Source organism: Lithobates pipiens, unplaced genomic scaffold (assembly GCF_037356315.1).
Source record: "Lithobates pipiens isolate NorthernLeopardFrog02 unplaced genomic scaffold, aLitPip1_a1.2 Scaffold_28, whole genome shotgun sequence".
Classification (NCBI taxonomy): Eukaryota; Metazoa; Chordata; class Amphibia; order Anura; family Ranidae; genus Lithobates; species Lithobates pipiens.
The window spans coordinates 177,711,737-177,726,166 of record NW_027507789.1 but is presented as its reverse complement, the minus strand read 5'-3'; the positions used below and the strand labels follow the sequence as shown (position 1 = coordinate 177,726,166).

Sequence of the window (14,430 nt, the reverse complement as noted above, 5' to 3'; positions counted from 1 at the left end):
AAAAACTGCCTGTGTGTAACGGACTTTAAAAAAAAAAGTCGAGGATTTATTTATTTTTTGAAGAATCATACTTGCATAGGTGAATGATGCAACATCGGTCTGAGCTGCACCTGCCCCCCACCGACTCAAAGACTAGACAGCGATCAAACACCACAAATCGGTTCTCAGCTCCGCAAGCAGAGAGCTGGTGACTGTCAGCTCTACCCCCCTAAAGAGGCAGGACAATTTTTAATGGCAGAGAAACAGGGTAGCAGCTAGAAATGACACTTGGTGATCTGGATTGAGACAAGTACACACTATGGAGCAGTGATGGCGAACCTTGGCACCCCAGATGTTTTGGAACTACATTTCCCACGATGCTCAACTACACTGCATTGTGTATTAGCATCATGGTAAATGTAGTTCCAAAACATCTGGGGTGCCAACTGCCAAGGTTTGCCATCACTGCTATAGAGGGATATGCTTTGTTCATATTTCATGTCTGAGGTTTACAACTTTAAATGATTTTAAGAGGTAATCTAATGTCAAAGCATGCCTGAATTTGAAGCTTATGGGGAATCCACTAGAGTGCCCAAGATACATAAATTTTGCATTGTCCTTTTAGCGTATTTTTACATAGAGGTACACCAAAAACCCGCAGGTTGGTGGTGCGGCAGCTGTGTGGAGATATGCAAGACAACAGTGCATAACTATTTGGTCTTTGGAACAGCCCTGTTAGTGCTTACCACTACCGTGTTAATGTCTGAAGTAGCATACACCTGAACAAGCTGGAGGGTTTGGGTTTAACTTGTGTATATTTTCTTTTGCAGGAGAGAAACCTTTTATCTGTGAAATCTGTGGCAAGAGCTTCACCAGCCGCCCAAACATGAAACGTCACCGTAGGACCCATACAGGAGAAAAGCCTTACCCATGTGACGTGTGCGGCATGCGCTTTCGCTTCTCCAATATGCTGAAGGCTCACAAGGAGAAGTGCTTCCGGGTCACCAGTCCAGTGGGTGTTCCACCAGCCTTACAGATTGCTCTTAACCCTTCGCAAGGCATCACCAACCTCCAAACAGCCCACCTCCCGCCAAGCAGTCCCACGCCACCTCTGAACCTCAACGCCCTGAGTTCCTTGCCTCCACGGCCAATCCCTCATCCGTTTTCCCATTTGCATCTGCATCCGCACTCCCATACTCACCACCTGGCAGTACCGCCAGTCCCACACCTGCCTCCACCGCCAGCTCTGTTCAAGAGCGAGGCACTGAACCATCGCGGACAGCCCGACGACAGTTTCCTACGGCACCTGGCAGAGAAGACCAGCGCAGGACAACACCATTAATGCTGGTGGCAGGCTCCAAGTAGCAGTGCCAACCTTATAGGATTGGTGCCCCAAGCGCGGGTCTGAGCGAATATCGTACTGGCCAGGCTACAACTACGTGACATGCCTTTATGTGCAGGGTGTATTAAGGGGTCATGAAAATGGAGCGCATTCAGACAATGTTTCGGGAAGCGACAGTAGCGTAGAGCCGCGTCACCCCAGTGGGGTTGGCTGACTCAAGATCACAATGCATTATTATAACCTATAAATTATCACGGCCGTGTTATCGGTCTGCCCCCTACAGGTAGCACCGCAGAGTGGCAGGGGGAAATACAGGCACTAACCCTTTTGTCTGCGATTACCCAGGCTTAAAACGAGTTAACGAGTAATGTAACGCCAAGAACGGTGAGCTCCCCAGATGGACAAATTTCAAGCTACGCTGGGAAGGCAAAAGAAGGAACCAATAGGGTCGTTTTCTCTCCCTACTGTATACTAATGTCCGAGACTGACAATTTCCTTTAAAGCATTAAATATTCCCCCCCCCCTCCCTCCCCCTTCACACTTCATGTTACATCCCCAGAAGGTGTGCCGTCAAATCTGAGAACGATTGGGCGGACCCCTATAATGTATTATTTTACTACCAAAATTATTTTAGAGGATTTTTTTGTATAGGCTGAATCTAGTCTGATGTATTTCAACAAAGATGTGTAATTTTTATTTTATTTTGTGTAGCTGTCCCTCCCTGTTTTTTATAACCATCTGGAAAAAAAAACTTAAATCACAAGCTTCCTTTTTTTTTTTTTTTGGCCTTTGGTAATACTTTTTTGCTCCCAATTTGTAAAAGTGGTGTGCATTTAGGACTATTTTTTCAACTTTAAAAGTGCAGTTTCTGTTGCTGATTCTATAGGGTTCTTGTTCTGGTCACACATCTGCAGCACACTTAACAGCTGCTATGAATTTCAGAGGTTCTTTAGGAATTAAAATCTCAAATTATCTTTTTAAAAATGTAACTTTCTGCCTACAGATGGAAATGTTCAGTGACTTACAGCCCTTGGTTCCTTATTAATTAACTTCAGGCATACAACTAAATATAAAGATGAAAAATATGAAAGCTGTTTTGCCTGCTAAAGGATTTGTATTTCTGCTTATCCTGTCCTGAGATTTATGCAGCTGGCTAACAACATATAAGACGGCCATAGACTGTTCAAATCCCTGCCGGTTCAGCAGGAACCCGGCTGAGATTCGGACCACGTATGGGAAGGCTGAATAGCCACTAGAAATTATTGCTGTTTTATCCTGGAAGGGACTCCCGCTGGGACAACACAATGGCTCGGTGGAAAGGATTCTCCCATGAACACTATCAGCCCATGGTTGCAGGAAAGAAATGTATTCTGTCTATGGCTGGCCTTAGGGAATACTGTGGTGTCCTTACTCTACTTTAGCCATTTCTTTGGGACTGTGAGAGAGCAGCAGAAGACCGATTAGGTTCTCTTAGCTCAATCTGCTCTCCCCTCCTATTGGCACAGTTTGTTTGCATGCATTACACCTAATTGGTTCCCCATCCTGCCCCTCCCTTTTCCAATAAGAAGTCTGTTGTGAAGGGGATTGAAATAGTCAAATTCAGGTACTTACACTGGGTGCAAAACAAAAAATCAGTTAATGTATTGATTACAGAGCTGCATTCATTTGTATATTTTTCTGTGTGGCGTTCAGCTTCAAAGGAGTTCAGGAATTGGATAAAACAAACATTAAAGCGAAGTTCCGCCATTTTTTTATTTATTTATTTTTTAAATCAACAGCTACAAATACTGCAGCTCCTGACTTTTAAAATATGGACGCTCGCCTGTTCAGCGTGCCCACGATTTCAGCACCCGAAGCCGATCTGTCGCTCGGCTCTCGGGTGCTGCCGTCGCCATCTTCGCTATGGTTATCTGGAAGTTAAGCCTTGCAGCTTCACTTCTTGGTTCCCTACTGTGCATGTGCAAGTCACGATGCACAATACGTACAGTCCCTGCTGTCTCTGGGACCCGTGTGTTTCCCAGCAGACAGCGGAGAAGGGACAGGAAGTGGTGTAAATACCTGCAGATTCTGCGGCTATCTATGCCCGGAAATGGGTGCAAATATCTGTATTATACAGGTATCTACACCCCCCTCCCCCCTGAAAGGTGCCAGTTGTGACACCGGAGGGAGGGAGGGTTCCGAAGAGCGAAAGTTCCACTTTAGGGTGGAGCTCCGCTTTAATACTCCCTTAGGTTGATGCAGCATCAGCCTCTGAGATTGAGAACTGAGCAGTCAAAGTCCACTAATTGATCAGTCCTTGGTCTTCAGTGAGCAGAGAGCCAGTCACTGTCAGTTACTTCCCTGCCACTCCATCGCTCACTAGGGAGCGGCTGGCTCAGGTTCCCAGCGACACACTGAGAGACTGACCCAGCTGCCGGGCCAGGCATATGGGTGAATCCCACAATTAAAGTCGATCTCTCGAGAGCCTTGACCGGCTCAAGGACATCAGGGGACTTTCAGTGGACTTTAGCTAGCCGTCAGCTGAATATGGCTCACAGGAGTGCAGAATGAAATACACTCCTGTGGCCTACAGCAGAAGTCAGACCAAGATAGCTTTGTGTCCTATATGTAGGATAACTGTGTGAAGCCTGATCTTTTCTTTGCAATCAGCAGGGCCAAGTGTGACTTTTTTTTTTTTTATAGGAGGTGCTTCTATCGTTATTTTCCTGTTTGTGGCGCAGTCATTTACAGTTCTGCTCAGTACAGTTGACTTTCTGGTAAGGGCTCAGGCTGCACACCGTGTTCAGCTCTCAGAAAGTAGTTCAGTCACACATGTGGGCATCCAGATGAAGCACCCAGGGAGTGTTGGTATAGCCTACACATCCCTTCCTGACTTTCATGGCAGAAAAAGTAAATTTAATCAAAACTCAAGTCCTCTCCTCACCTGACCACTTCCCTCACATAGACCCCCCATGCCTAAGAATTTTCTTTCAGTTCAGGGTATTCAGATATAAATAATTGGTGCGCAAAGACTCCTAACATTTAGGTGTACAGGTGTTTTATCAGGCAAGGGCTGTAATCACTGAATTTATTTTATTTTATTTTTCCCCCCTGAAAACCTACTAAGTGGGGGTTTCCTGGCATAACCAATTTACATCTGTGTAGCAGGTACAAGGGATCCCAGCATCCTGCAGATGTCAATGATCGGCTTTGCACCCTTTTCCTTTCATTGCTTAGAAAACTAAAGTACATCCAGGCCTAAATTAGCTTTTTGGGTTAGACATGGGAGCTGCCATTTGTCTTGTTTTTGAAGGTGCATTTCCTGAGACTGTCAGCTTGTCAGGATCTGTTTCAATGGGCTTTTGTTAGTGTCAGGGCTGGCACTCTCTCCCTATAAGGCTATGTGTGCAAAAGGCAGCTTGGAGCAGGGAAAACAAAAGTCGGAAACAGGTCACCTGTCAGTGAGTTTTAAATGATCTCAGAGGCATCTCAAATGTATGTTTACAGCAAGCTTTTGATAACGGACTCTTATCCTTTAAGTACTTAGTGAGCCAGGGATAACAAGAATTTGCATTATGAATTGTCTTGACAGCTGATGTGCGCATTCTTGTTCCAGGTCATTGACTTGAAAGGAGGGTAGGAAGATGACAGCAAAGCAAACTTGCCCATTATGGTACACTTATCTATTAGTGTGCTCTTCTTCAGCAATGCAACGTCTGCATTTCCCCTCCTTGCTGCTGATAACTTCCAGCCGCCTTCTGGATATGAAGCAATCGACATTAGTTGACCATGAGGGTGTTAGCTCCTGTGTCTATGTGGCAGTCAGTATACAATTAGGAAAAAGTTCTTAGCTGGAAAGTGCCCCTGGGCCAGACCCTACAGCGAAGGTTGCCGGTGGAGTCTCTGTCTAAAGCATACCTAAACCCAAAAACAAATGCCATATATTGCAGCAAATCATTGCCTTGATGTGGTAGTTTTAAATTTTTCAGGCCTATTGTCTTTATTTTTAGCAGGGAGAATACCACACTCTCACGCACTTCACTGTACCTATGGAGGAGTCATAGTTGTCACACTGTGGGCTGCTATCCTAGTCTTGGACTACAAACGTGTCTTCCTTTCTAGATTTCCATTACATGGAAGAGATAATTTAAAGCGGATCTATACAGCATCTGAGCACCAAAAACTAGCTAAACAAATTTATTTTTAATATTCAAAGCAAACTTCCCCCATGTATCCATGCTTTACTTTGCCGAGAAATCACATTGAAAAACAACCCCGTAGCATTTCTGGCTGCCTTGAGTAAGGGGAAATGATTCACATAGCATTTACTTCCTGGAATCCACCTACCCTTGGTTCAAGTATGCAGGATGGTGTGATTTAGCTGAGAAAACCCCCACACCTCTCTCCCCTCCTGAAGACTCTGGAGATGTAATACCGGAAGTAACCGAAGAAATAAAAAAGTTTAAAACGAGTACATATGATATACTTTCCTATCTATTTACTAATGCTAGCAGCATGAGGATTAAACATCAATGTTGATTGGGAGAGTGAAGTTCAACTTTAAAGTAGAAAAGCACTCACCACAGGTAATTGTTGGCTATGCAGAGAGTGGTGAACAGCTGCAACAGAGCGACCTGTTATCATAGTGAACGGGGCCGGCGGCCGCACCTACTCGCTGAGAGCAGGAACAGCTCCTACAGTTGGCACCAGCCTTTATCGCCAGTGTGAATGTAGCCTAATGCATCTACCACGTCTAAGGACAGTTGCAATAGATTACATTTTTGTCCTTGAGTTTAGGTATTCTTTAAAGGGCAATTTCACGGAAAGTGAAGTGGTCTTTTGAGGCCGGGTTCCCATATGTGGAACCGTGGTTCCCAGCATGGGTTCCTGTTTACTAGTACAGGTGTGAATCGGGTCCAAAGTTTTTCCTGAATTGGCACGTGAACTGGACCCAAACACGCAAGGACCCTTTTGGAATGCGGACCATGGTCGCTGTTGACCTGTGTGAACCGGCTCCATGGAGAGCCGGTCACACGCGCAATGTAATGTGAATTGAATGCCGAGAAATCTGCATCCAATTCACACATGTGAACCCGGTCTTAAAGTAAACTTGTCAATGGAAATATTCTAGAGCTGCCCCTGGTGTCCTCTTTCTGAAAATACTAGCTACCTGGCTGTTATGCTTATTGGTTTTGGTGCATGAAGACACTCATCCAGAGTATGAATACACATCAGTTGGAGATTTGTTAGAGTGCCTTATCTACTTACTTGCTCCAGGTTAATGATAGTGCTGAAGCAGTCAGTTCAACATGACAGCTAGGTGAGTAAAATTTTCAGAAAGAGAGGACCGCAGTGTCAGACCCCATTTTTCTCTAGGGGCGAGTTTGCTTTAAAGCAATGTAATTGTATGAAATCTGCAAGTCCACATTTCACTGTGAATGAAACTTAGTTGAAAGCAGGGCTTTGCCAGGAGGTGGTGTATAGTGTGAAGAGGGGCACGCCATAGCTTTTTCTGCAAGGAGCACCCAGCCAGTGTTGTGTCTGTTACCACTTATTTTATTGCCTTTCACATACTCGAGTTGGGATCCCTTTCCGTACTAGGGAGCAGGTGGAAAATAGGTTATGCCTAAAACTTTTTTTTCTAATTGTAGCATTTCTGTCAATATAGCCTCCGATGATGAAATATGATGAAATATTGCTGCCACGCTAGCAGAGTTGAAACTGCACCTTTAAAGTCTATTCCCTTTTAGTCAATGTTGAAATCAACAGTTTTCTAATAAAAAAAAAAATCCTTTCTTTCCACCTGTCTCAATGACCACTGAAACTGCGCTTTTTTAAATAACAGGAAAAAAAAATGAAATAAAACTCTAAAGTACCAAGCACTTTAAAGAATACCAGTTGGTCCCCATGGTGTGACATACAAGGATGTGCTCCGATTACATGTATTTGCAGTAAACTGACATTTTAGGGACTGGCCTTTTTTTTTTTTTTTTCTTCCACCAGATGTGTAGTTTAGAAATGTAATCACACAATCGGACACTAAAGTTATTTGTAGCAATGAAAGGATCACTTCAACCAGAATTGCTATTTCAGTTTTGGATAGACATGAGAAGGTCAAATCGCCCTCTTCTGATTTCCTAGAAGAACTCTGAGGGACCTCAGCACCTGAGCTCCTGCTCCGCTCAACTGCTGTGGTCCAAAGAGCACAGACTCTCCATTTGCTTGGGACTTTTGGATGGGAAATTTCATTATAAGAAGCCCAGTGGGTGAATTTCCGATCAACATCTTGCCAAAACTGAAATATCACTTTGGGGCAGAGAGAGGGCACAGGATGGGGAACCCTGGATGTAATTGAGGTGTTTTAGACTGGACTATGTGAATTTATATTATAATATATTGGTTATCCCGCAAACCTGCAACATTGGTAATAAAGGGCTTACTAGAGCTGGAGCTTAAGCTTTGTTTTAATCGTTTTGTTCTAAAAAAAAAAAAAAAGTTTTACTTTTTTTTTGTGTTTGAAATAGACAAGCCCATTGATCTTACAAGGCTGTATTGGTGATAACAACCGCTGGCTTTTAAATGCAGTAATATGGAAGTTGTGCCAAAAAAAGGTAAGCAGAGGGTCATCTTGTCACCAGTAATGCCTTTGGGCTCTCTGCAGCTGATTTCCCCATTACTGATCTACCAGGTCTTGTTGCACGTAATGTCTGAGGCTAGGTTCACACTGATGCGGGTTTTCCCGCATCCAATATGCTTGACAGGAGACTGTGACCGTCTCTCAATAGAGCCGGTTCATACCTCTCTGGGGCAGCCGAGGAGCATATTGCACTGGGGGGGTCCTGTGCATCTTTGGCTCAGTTTCAGGTCCAAAGTCAGGCAAAAAGTCTGACCTAATTCGTCCCTGAAATGGAGAACAGGGATGCGCTGGACCCCTGCTGTGAGCCGCTCCACACACGTGAAAATCTGTAAGGTGAACTTACACAGGTCCCAATTCCCCCCCCCCCCCCCCCCCCAGGTCCTGCTGATCTGGACCGCAGCAATCTCTGGGTCTAAGCCCCAGTATATCCGCCCCAGGAGTGCAGGACTTAGAAATCCTCTGCATCCACACGTCTCCTGCATAGCTGGCAGAATGGGCTATGCAGCTGCTGATTTGGTCGGCACCGCCCATGTGATTGCTGCGGTCCAGGTTAATGGGGGGGGGTGAGGAGGGGGACACCTGTGTAAGTTCACCTTACAGATTTTTCTGTAAAGGTGAACTTACCCTTTAAGCTGCCCATACACTGATCAAAATTTGGCCAGTTCAACAGGAACCAGTTGAATTCAGTATGTGGGCTATCCCACTTAAGAAATCAATCGTTTTGCTTGACTTTGTAAAGCTGGAAAACTTTTATTTTTTTTTTTTTTTTTTTTTTTCAATCAGTGGCTGCAGCCGCTGATCAGTGTATTCTGACAGCTACTGCTGCAGCTATCTGAATACAATGACCTTGTGGGAGGGGAAGATCCTCCATCACACTTGAATGAAAAAAAAATTACTGAAACCAGACAAACTGTTCAAATCTCTGCAGGCTGTATAGGCTGTATGAGCAGGCTGAATATACCCAAGCGGATCAATCAACCTGGATATAACCAGTCTGACAGACTTGCATGCAATTATTGCTAGCGGCTGTTATACCTGCTAGCAATAAACACTTTCTTCTGAACTCAATGGCTCCAACGGAAGGAGTTCCCTGCCTCACTGTTGATGGGGGAATCGAGCGTGCACCCATGATTGCAGGAAAGAAATTTGCTCCGTCTAGGCCCCTTTTTTTTTATGGAGTGGACCCTGTTGCGTTCAGCAGGGGATCCGTTTGCTGATCACCTGCTAATCGGAGCAGAGTGGGCAGATGAGCCAAAACCTGAGTGAACATTGACAGAGCCTGCTCTGCTCTATTGGTGGTTGAGAGCAAGTGCACACCGCTGTTCGTTTACACCAGTCTGCCCTCTGATCTGCCTAGATGGAGGAGGACAGATTTTCATGGTCCGCCTGAAAAAGTCAGGTGGACTTGATCCCTCCGTGTGAAAGGGGCCTAACAGTGTAAGGCCTTCTTTAGTATGGATGTGGCCATCTTGGTAAAGAATAAGGTATTACACCTTATTCCTCATCCCCTAGACCCAGGGGGTCTCCAAACTTTCTAAACAGTGCCAGTTTCTTGTACATCACAGGACACAGAGCCATAGTAGCAACTATTTGGGTTATTTAGGCACCTTTAGGTGATGGATACTGGCACACCCTAGACAGGAAGTTTAGCTCCCTATATAACCCCTCCCCTTACTGGGAGTACCTCAGTTTTCTTTGCCAGTGTCTTAGGTGTTGGTCATGAGTAAAGATGTTCTGAGCTCCGCTGGAGGGAATCTACTGGGGCAAGCTATGCAACCGGATCCATTCAAAGTGTATTTTCCAGGCCGAATTGAATGGTACCCGGGTCTTATATCAAAAGAAACAAGGTTCTGCCTGTAACGCTTCTCTTTTTAGAGAGCTGGACCCAGGGAGCCAGTGTTTGGTATTTTCAGCCATATTTCCTGGGGGATGCTTTACAGGCCCAGGAGTGTGGATCCCCTGATAAAAAGGGGCTCCGGTTCCTGAAGGTTTTTTTTAACGAAGCCCACTGTGAGTGGTGAAGATTGGGTCTGTTTGGTTTAGCACAGAACCCTGCAGCCCGATAAGGGTAGGGAGATTCCTAAGGAATTTTTCTAATTCTTTTTCTCCTTTAAGTAAATGTGACATACCTAAAGTCACCACCAGGGGCTGTCAAGAGAATGTATCTGATTCTAGGCTTGTCAGTCTCACTCTGTCACAAGCTGCACATTTCCTCAGAGCCCAAGCTCCAGGTAGGATGTGGGAAGGGGGGTTTTTCTCTTCGGAATGCCCCCCCCCCCAAGCTTCTTTCCAGGCAAGGAGGGCATGGGTCAGTCGACGGTTTGCTGCACCGCTGCCGTTACAGTGGTGCTCTGTGCACCAGCTCTCCTCCACCCCAGCCCTCCTCCACGTGTGATCGGGTTGGATTGGAGCCCCTGCTCGTGCGGTCTCTGAGGAGCGTAGGGCCTGGTCGGAGGAAGGGGGCAGGGCCTCAGCACTGCGTCGGCGTGGTTCAACGCCCACAATGTGGGCTATGCAAAGCTATTAGGGTGCACTTTTTGCAGGTGCATACAGCTTAACAAGGGACACAGAGCAGATCGATGGCATGTGGGTGACACAGGTATTCCCAGGCATGTTTACTTACCATCAGACTGAGCCTTGATAGCAGCGGCAGTTGCTGGATTATTTTGCTCAGCAGTGGGTGCATTTCTGGTAGTACCTCTGCATTTGTGCTTGCCACTATGGGCAGAAGGGGAGATACAAATACCCCGAAAAAAAGGGGCTCAAAGGGATCTTCCTCAGGCTCTGAGGACCCTCCCTCTGAAACGCCATCCCTCCTGAAAGACCTAGGAAGGCTGGTCCGAGTGAGCCATCAGGGATAGGGGCTGCAACCGCTTCTGGCATTTCAGCCCCTGTATATATATATATTACTCAGGAGGTTTTTTCCTCAGCCATGAGTGGATTGGGGGAAAGATTAATGGCCTTAATTGCATCTTCACAGGTCCACTTCTACCACCCAGGACCCTCAAACAGAGGAACACTCGGAGAAAGATGATGAATCCCCCTTAGGCGATCAGGAAGAGACTGATGACTCCTCTTCTGAGGAATCAAGTGGGGAAGGACCCTCCTCAGCTTCACAGGCTGAGAAATTGCTGGTGCATTCTCTTACTGAAATGGTCCGCTCCACATTTAAGTTACTTGTAACTGAGTCAGTTGAAAAGCCCACTTCTTGTTTGGGTTCACTGAAGCCTCCTCAAGCTGTGCACGCTTTTCCTGTCCATTCATTGCTGGAAAAGCTTATATATTCTGAGTGGGATCACCCAGATAAGCATTTTTTTCCCTCCCAAAACGACTTTATCCTATTGAGGAAACATTTACAAAGATGTGGGGTATACCAGCAATTGACGCTGCTATATCCTCTGTAAATAAGTTTGACTTGTCCTGTTGACAACGCTCAAATGGTTAGGGATCCAAACGATAAAAAGTTGGAATTCCTCTTAAAAAGTTTGTTTTCTTTAGCAGGTTCAGTAGCTCAACCTGCAGTGGCGGCGATTGCAGTGTGTCAGTCATTGAGAGACCACTTGAAACAGGTGCTCAAGGTTTTCCCTGAACAGCAGGCCCAGGATTTAGCTGAGCTGCCAGCAGCTTTGTGTTTTGCAATTGACGCAATCACATTCTATCATTCAGGCCTCTCGCCTTACGCTTGGGTTGGTACATATGCATAGAATCTTATGGTTGAAAAATTGGTCAGCCAAAGCGCCATGCAAAAAGCTCCTGGCTAGTTTTCCTTTCCGTGATTAACGGCTGTTTGGGGATGATTTGGACAATTATATCCAAAAGATATCAAGTGTGAAAAGTACCCTGTTGCCAGTTAAGAAAAGGAATAAATGTCCCTTATTTAAACCTGCTTTCTCCAGTGCCAGGGGCATCAGCCTCCAGGCAGTCGCAACTGCCTCCACCGTTGGGTTCAAGAGGTAAAACTCAGGGTCAACCCCAGGGACAAAAGAAGTCCTGGGGGGAGGAAACCTACAAGAGAGAACGCTAAAGCCTCTTTATAAAGGGGTGCCCCCGCTTGTTCAAGTGGGGGGAAGACTGCTAGAGTTCTGAAGGGTGTGGCAGGAGGATTTTCAGGACAGATGGGTGGTCTCCACAATAACTCTAGTTTACAAACTAGATTTCAGAGAATTCCCGTCTCCTCGTTTCCTCAGATAAAATGTTCCCAAAGCTCCAGAGAAAAAGAAGTCTCTCTTTTAAGCATTAGAAACTTGTCGCAAAAAGTGATCATGGGGGTTCCCATGGAAGAGCAGGGGTTTGGGTTTTTATTCAAACCTTTTCACGGTGCCAAAACCAAATAGAGATGTCAGACCCATTCTAGATCTCAAAGATCTAAACTGGTTCCTGAAAATTCAATCTTTTTGCGTTGAACCAATCCGATCGGTAATCTCCATCCTACGGAGGAGAACTGACATCAAGGATGCATACCTGTACGTACCCATTTTCCCCGCCCATCAGAAATCTCTGCATTTCAAAGTGGAAAAACTTAATTTTCAGTTTTTTTAGCTCTACCTTTCAGTCTAGCTACTGCACCTCGGGTGTTTACAAAGTTCCTGGCCCCTCCACTGGCCAGATTAAGGGCCCGGAGTATAACGATTATAGCCTCCCTAGACAACCTGCTCTTGATAGACCGGTCGGTAGCCCCCTTAGACCAAAGCTGGGGCACCACTACCTAAAATACCTAGGTTGGGTCATCAACCCAGAGAAGTCTTCTTTAAAGCCAGTAAGAAGACTAGAGTACTTTGGTCTGGTTATAGATACAACCCAGAAGAGGGTGTTTTTACCCCAGCCAAAGATCAGCGCCATAAAGGAGTTGGTTCAGGTGGTCAGGGCGAAGAAGGGTCCTTCTATTCGCCTTTGCATGAGGTTGTTGGGAAAGATGGTGGCTTAATTCGAAGCGGTTCCCTATGCTCAGTTTCATTCAAGACTCCTGCAAAACAGTATCCTGTCTGCCTGGAACAAGAAATTATAGGTGCTAGATTTTCCGATGCGTTTGTCACCAATAGCGCATCAGAGCCTCAGTTGGTGGTTGATACCTGAGAATCGGCGGAAAGGGAAATCCTTCTTACTAGTTACCTGGAAGGTGGTAACAACAGATGCCAGCCTTTCGGGTTGGGGAGCAGTCCTGGAAGAGACAACTGTCCAAGGGAAATGGTCCCAGGGAGAGGTAATCCAGATCCTAACCTGGACAGAAAAGCATGGGCCGGGCATATCGGCAATCTTCATTCCAGGGGTAGAGAACTGGCAGGCGGACTACTTGTCGCCAGCAGTTGTTCCCGGGGGAATGGTCCCTTCACCCCAATCCTGGCTATATGCCAAAGATGGGAGATCCTGGACATAGATCTGTTTGCGTCCAGATTCAACAAGGTTGACAACTTTGTGTCAAGACCAAGGGATTCCCTCGCATGCGGAACAGATACGTTGGTGACCACGTGGGATCAGTTCTCACTGATTTATGTATTCCCTCTTGTTCTGCTGCTACCACGACTTCTTTGCAGGATCAAGCAGAAAAAGAAGTCAGTAGTCCTTGTGGCCCAGAAGATCTTGGTATGCGCTGGCAGGACCGTAAAAAAAAGTCCTGCTAGCAGAATCTTTGGAGCGGTGTATACACTGCTCCTGCCCATTGAAATCAATGGGGCAGCGTGGCTATACCACCAGCAAAGCGCTGCTGCAGCAGCACTTTGTGGTGGTTTTAACCCTTTCTCGGCCGCTAGCAGGGGAGTAAAATCACCCCCGCTAGTGGTTGAATGCCGCCGCTAAAACGACAGTAAAGCGGCGCTAAAAATCGCGCCGTTTTTCCGCTCCCGCCCCAGTGTGAAATGGTCCTAAGTGTATTTGGCAAGTAATTATTCAAGCTTATGGTTTGAAGAGGAAAGTTCCACCTTTTTCAAATCAAAGCACACTCCACCAGTGCTGTTAGTGCTTCATGGGCAGTGCATCACCAAGCCTCCACGGCTCAAATCTGCAAGGCCCCAACTTGGTTTTCAGTCCATACATTCACCAGATTCTATCAGGTGGATGTAAGAAGGCATGAGGATATCGCCTTTGGGCGCAGTGTGCTGCAGGCAGCAGTATAGGTCTGATGACACCCTACATTTGTTTGTGTCCCCCTCCCCTCAGGTAGCATTGCTCTGGGACATCCCATATAGTTACTACTATGGCTCTATGTCCCGTGATGTACGATAAAGAAAATATAATTTTTATAACCACTTACCTGTGAAATGCTTTTCTTGGAGTACATCATGGGACACAGAGGTCCATCCCCTCTTCTAATACACGTATATTGCTTTGCTACAAAACTGAGGTACTCCCAGTAAGTGGAGGGGTTATATAGAAAGCTAAACTTCCTGTCTAGGGTGTGCCAGTGTCCATCACCTAGAGGTGCCTATATAACCCATAGAGTTACTACTATGGCTCTGTGTCCCATGATGTACTCCAAGAAAAGGATTTTTACAGGTAA

The 14,430-nt window shown here is 45.9% G+C and overlaps 1 protein-coding gene across 1 annotated transcript in view; it reads left to right on the top strand.

The window, feature by feature from the left end:
• The window catches only part of ZNF652 (zinc finger protein 652), an 84,100-nt gene extending 76,344 nt beyond the window's left edge, over nucleotides 1-7,756 (top strand). The window contains exon 6 of the mRNA XM_077459985.1: nucleotides 810-7,756. Within this exon, the coding sequence (XP_077316111.1) occupies nucleotides 810-1,321 (512 nt within the window). The 3' untranslated portion in view covers nucleotides 1,322-7,756. The remainder of the gene's footprint in view (nucleotides 1-809) is intronic.
• The last annotated feature ends 6,674 nt before the right edge of the window (nucleotides 7,757-14,430 follow it).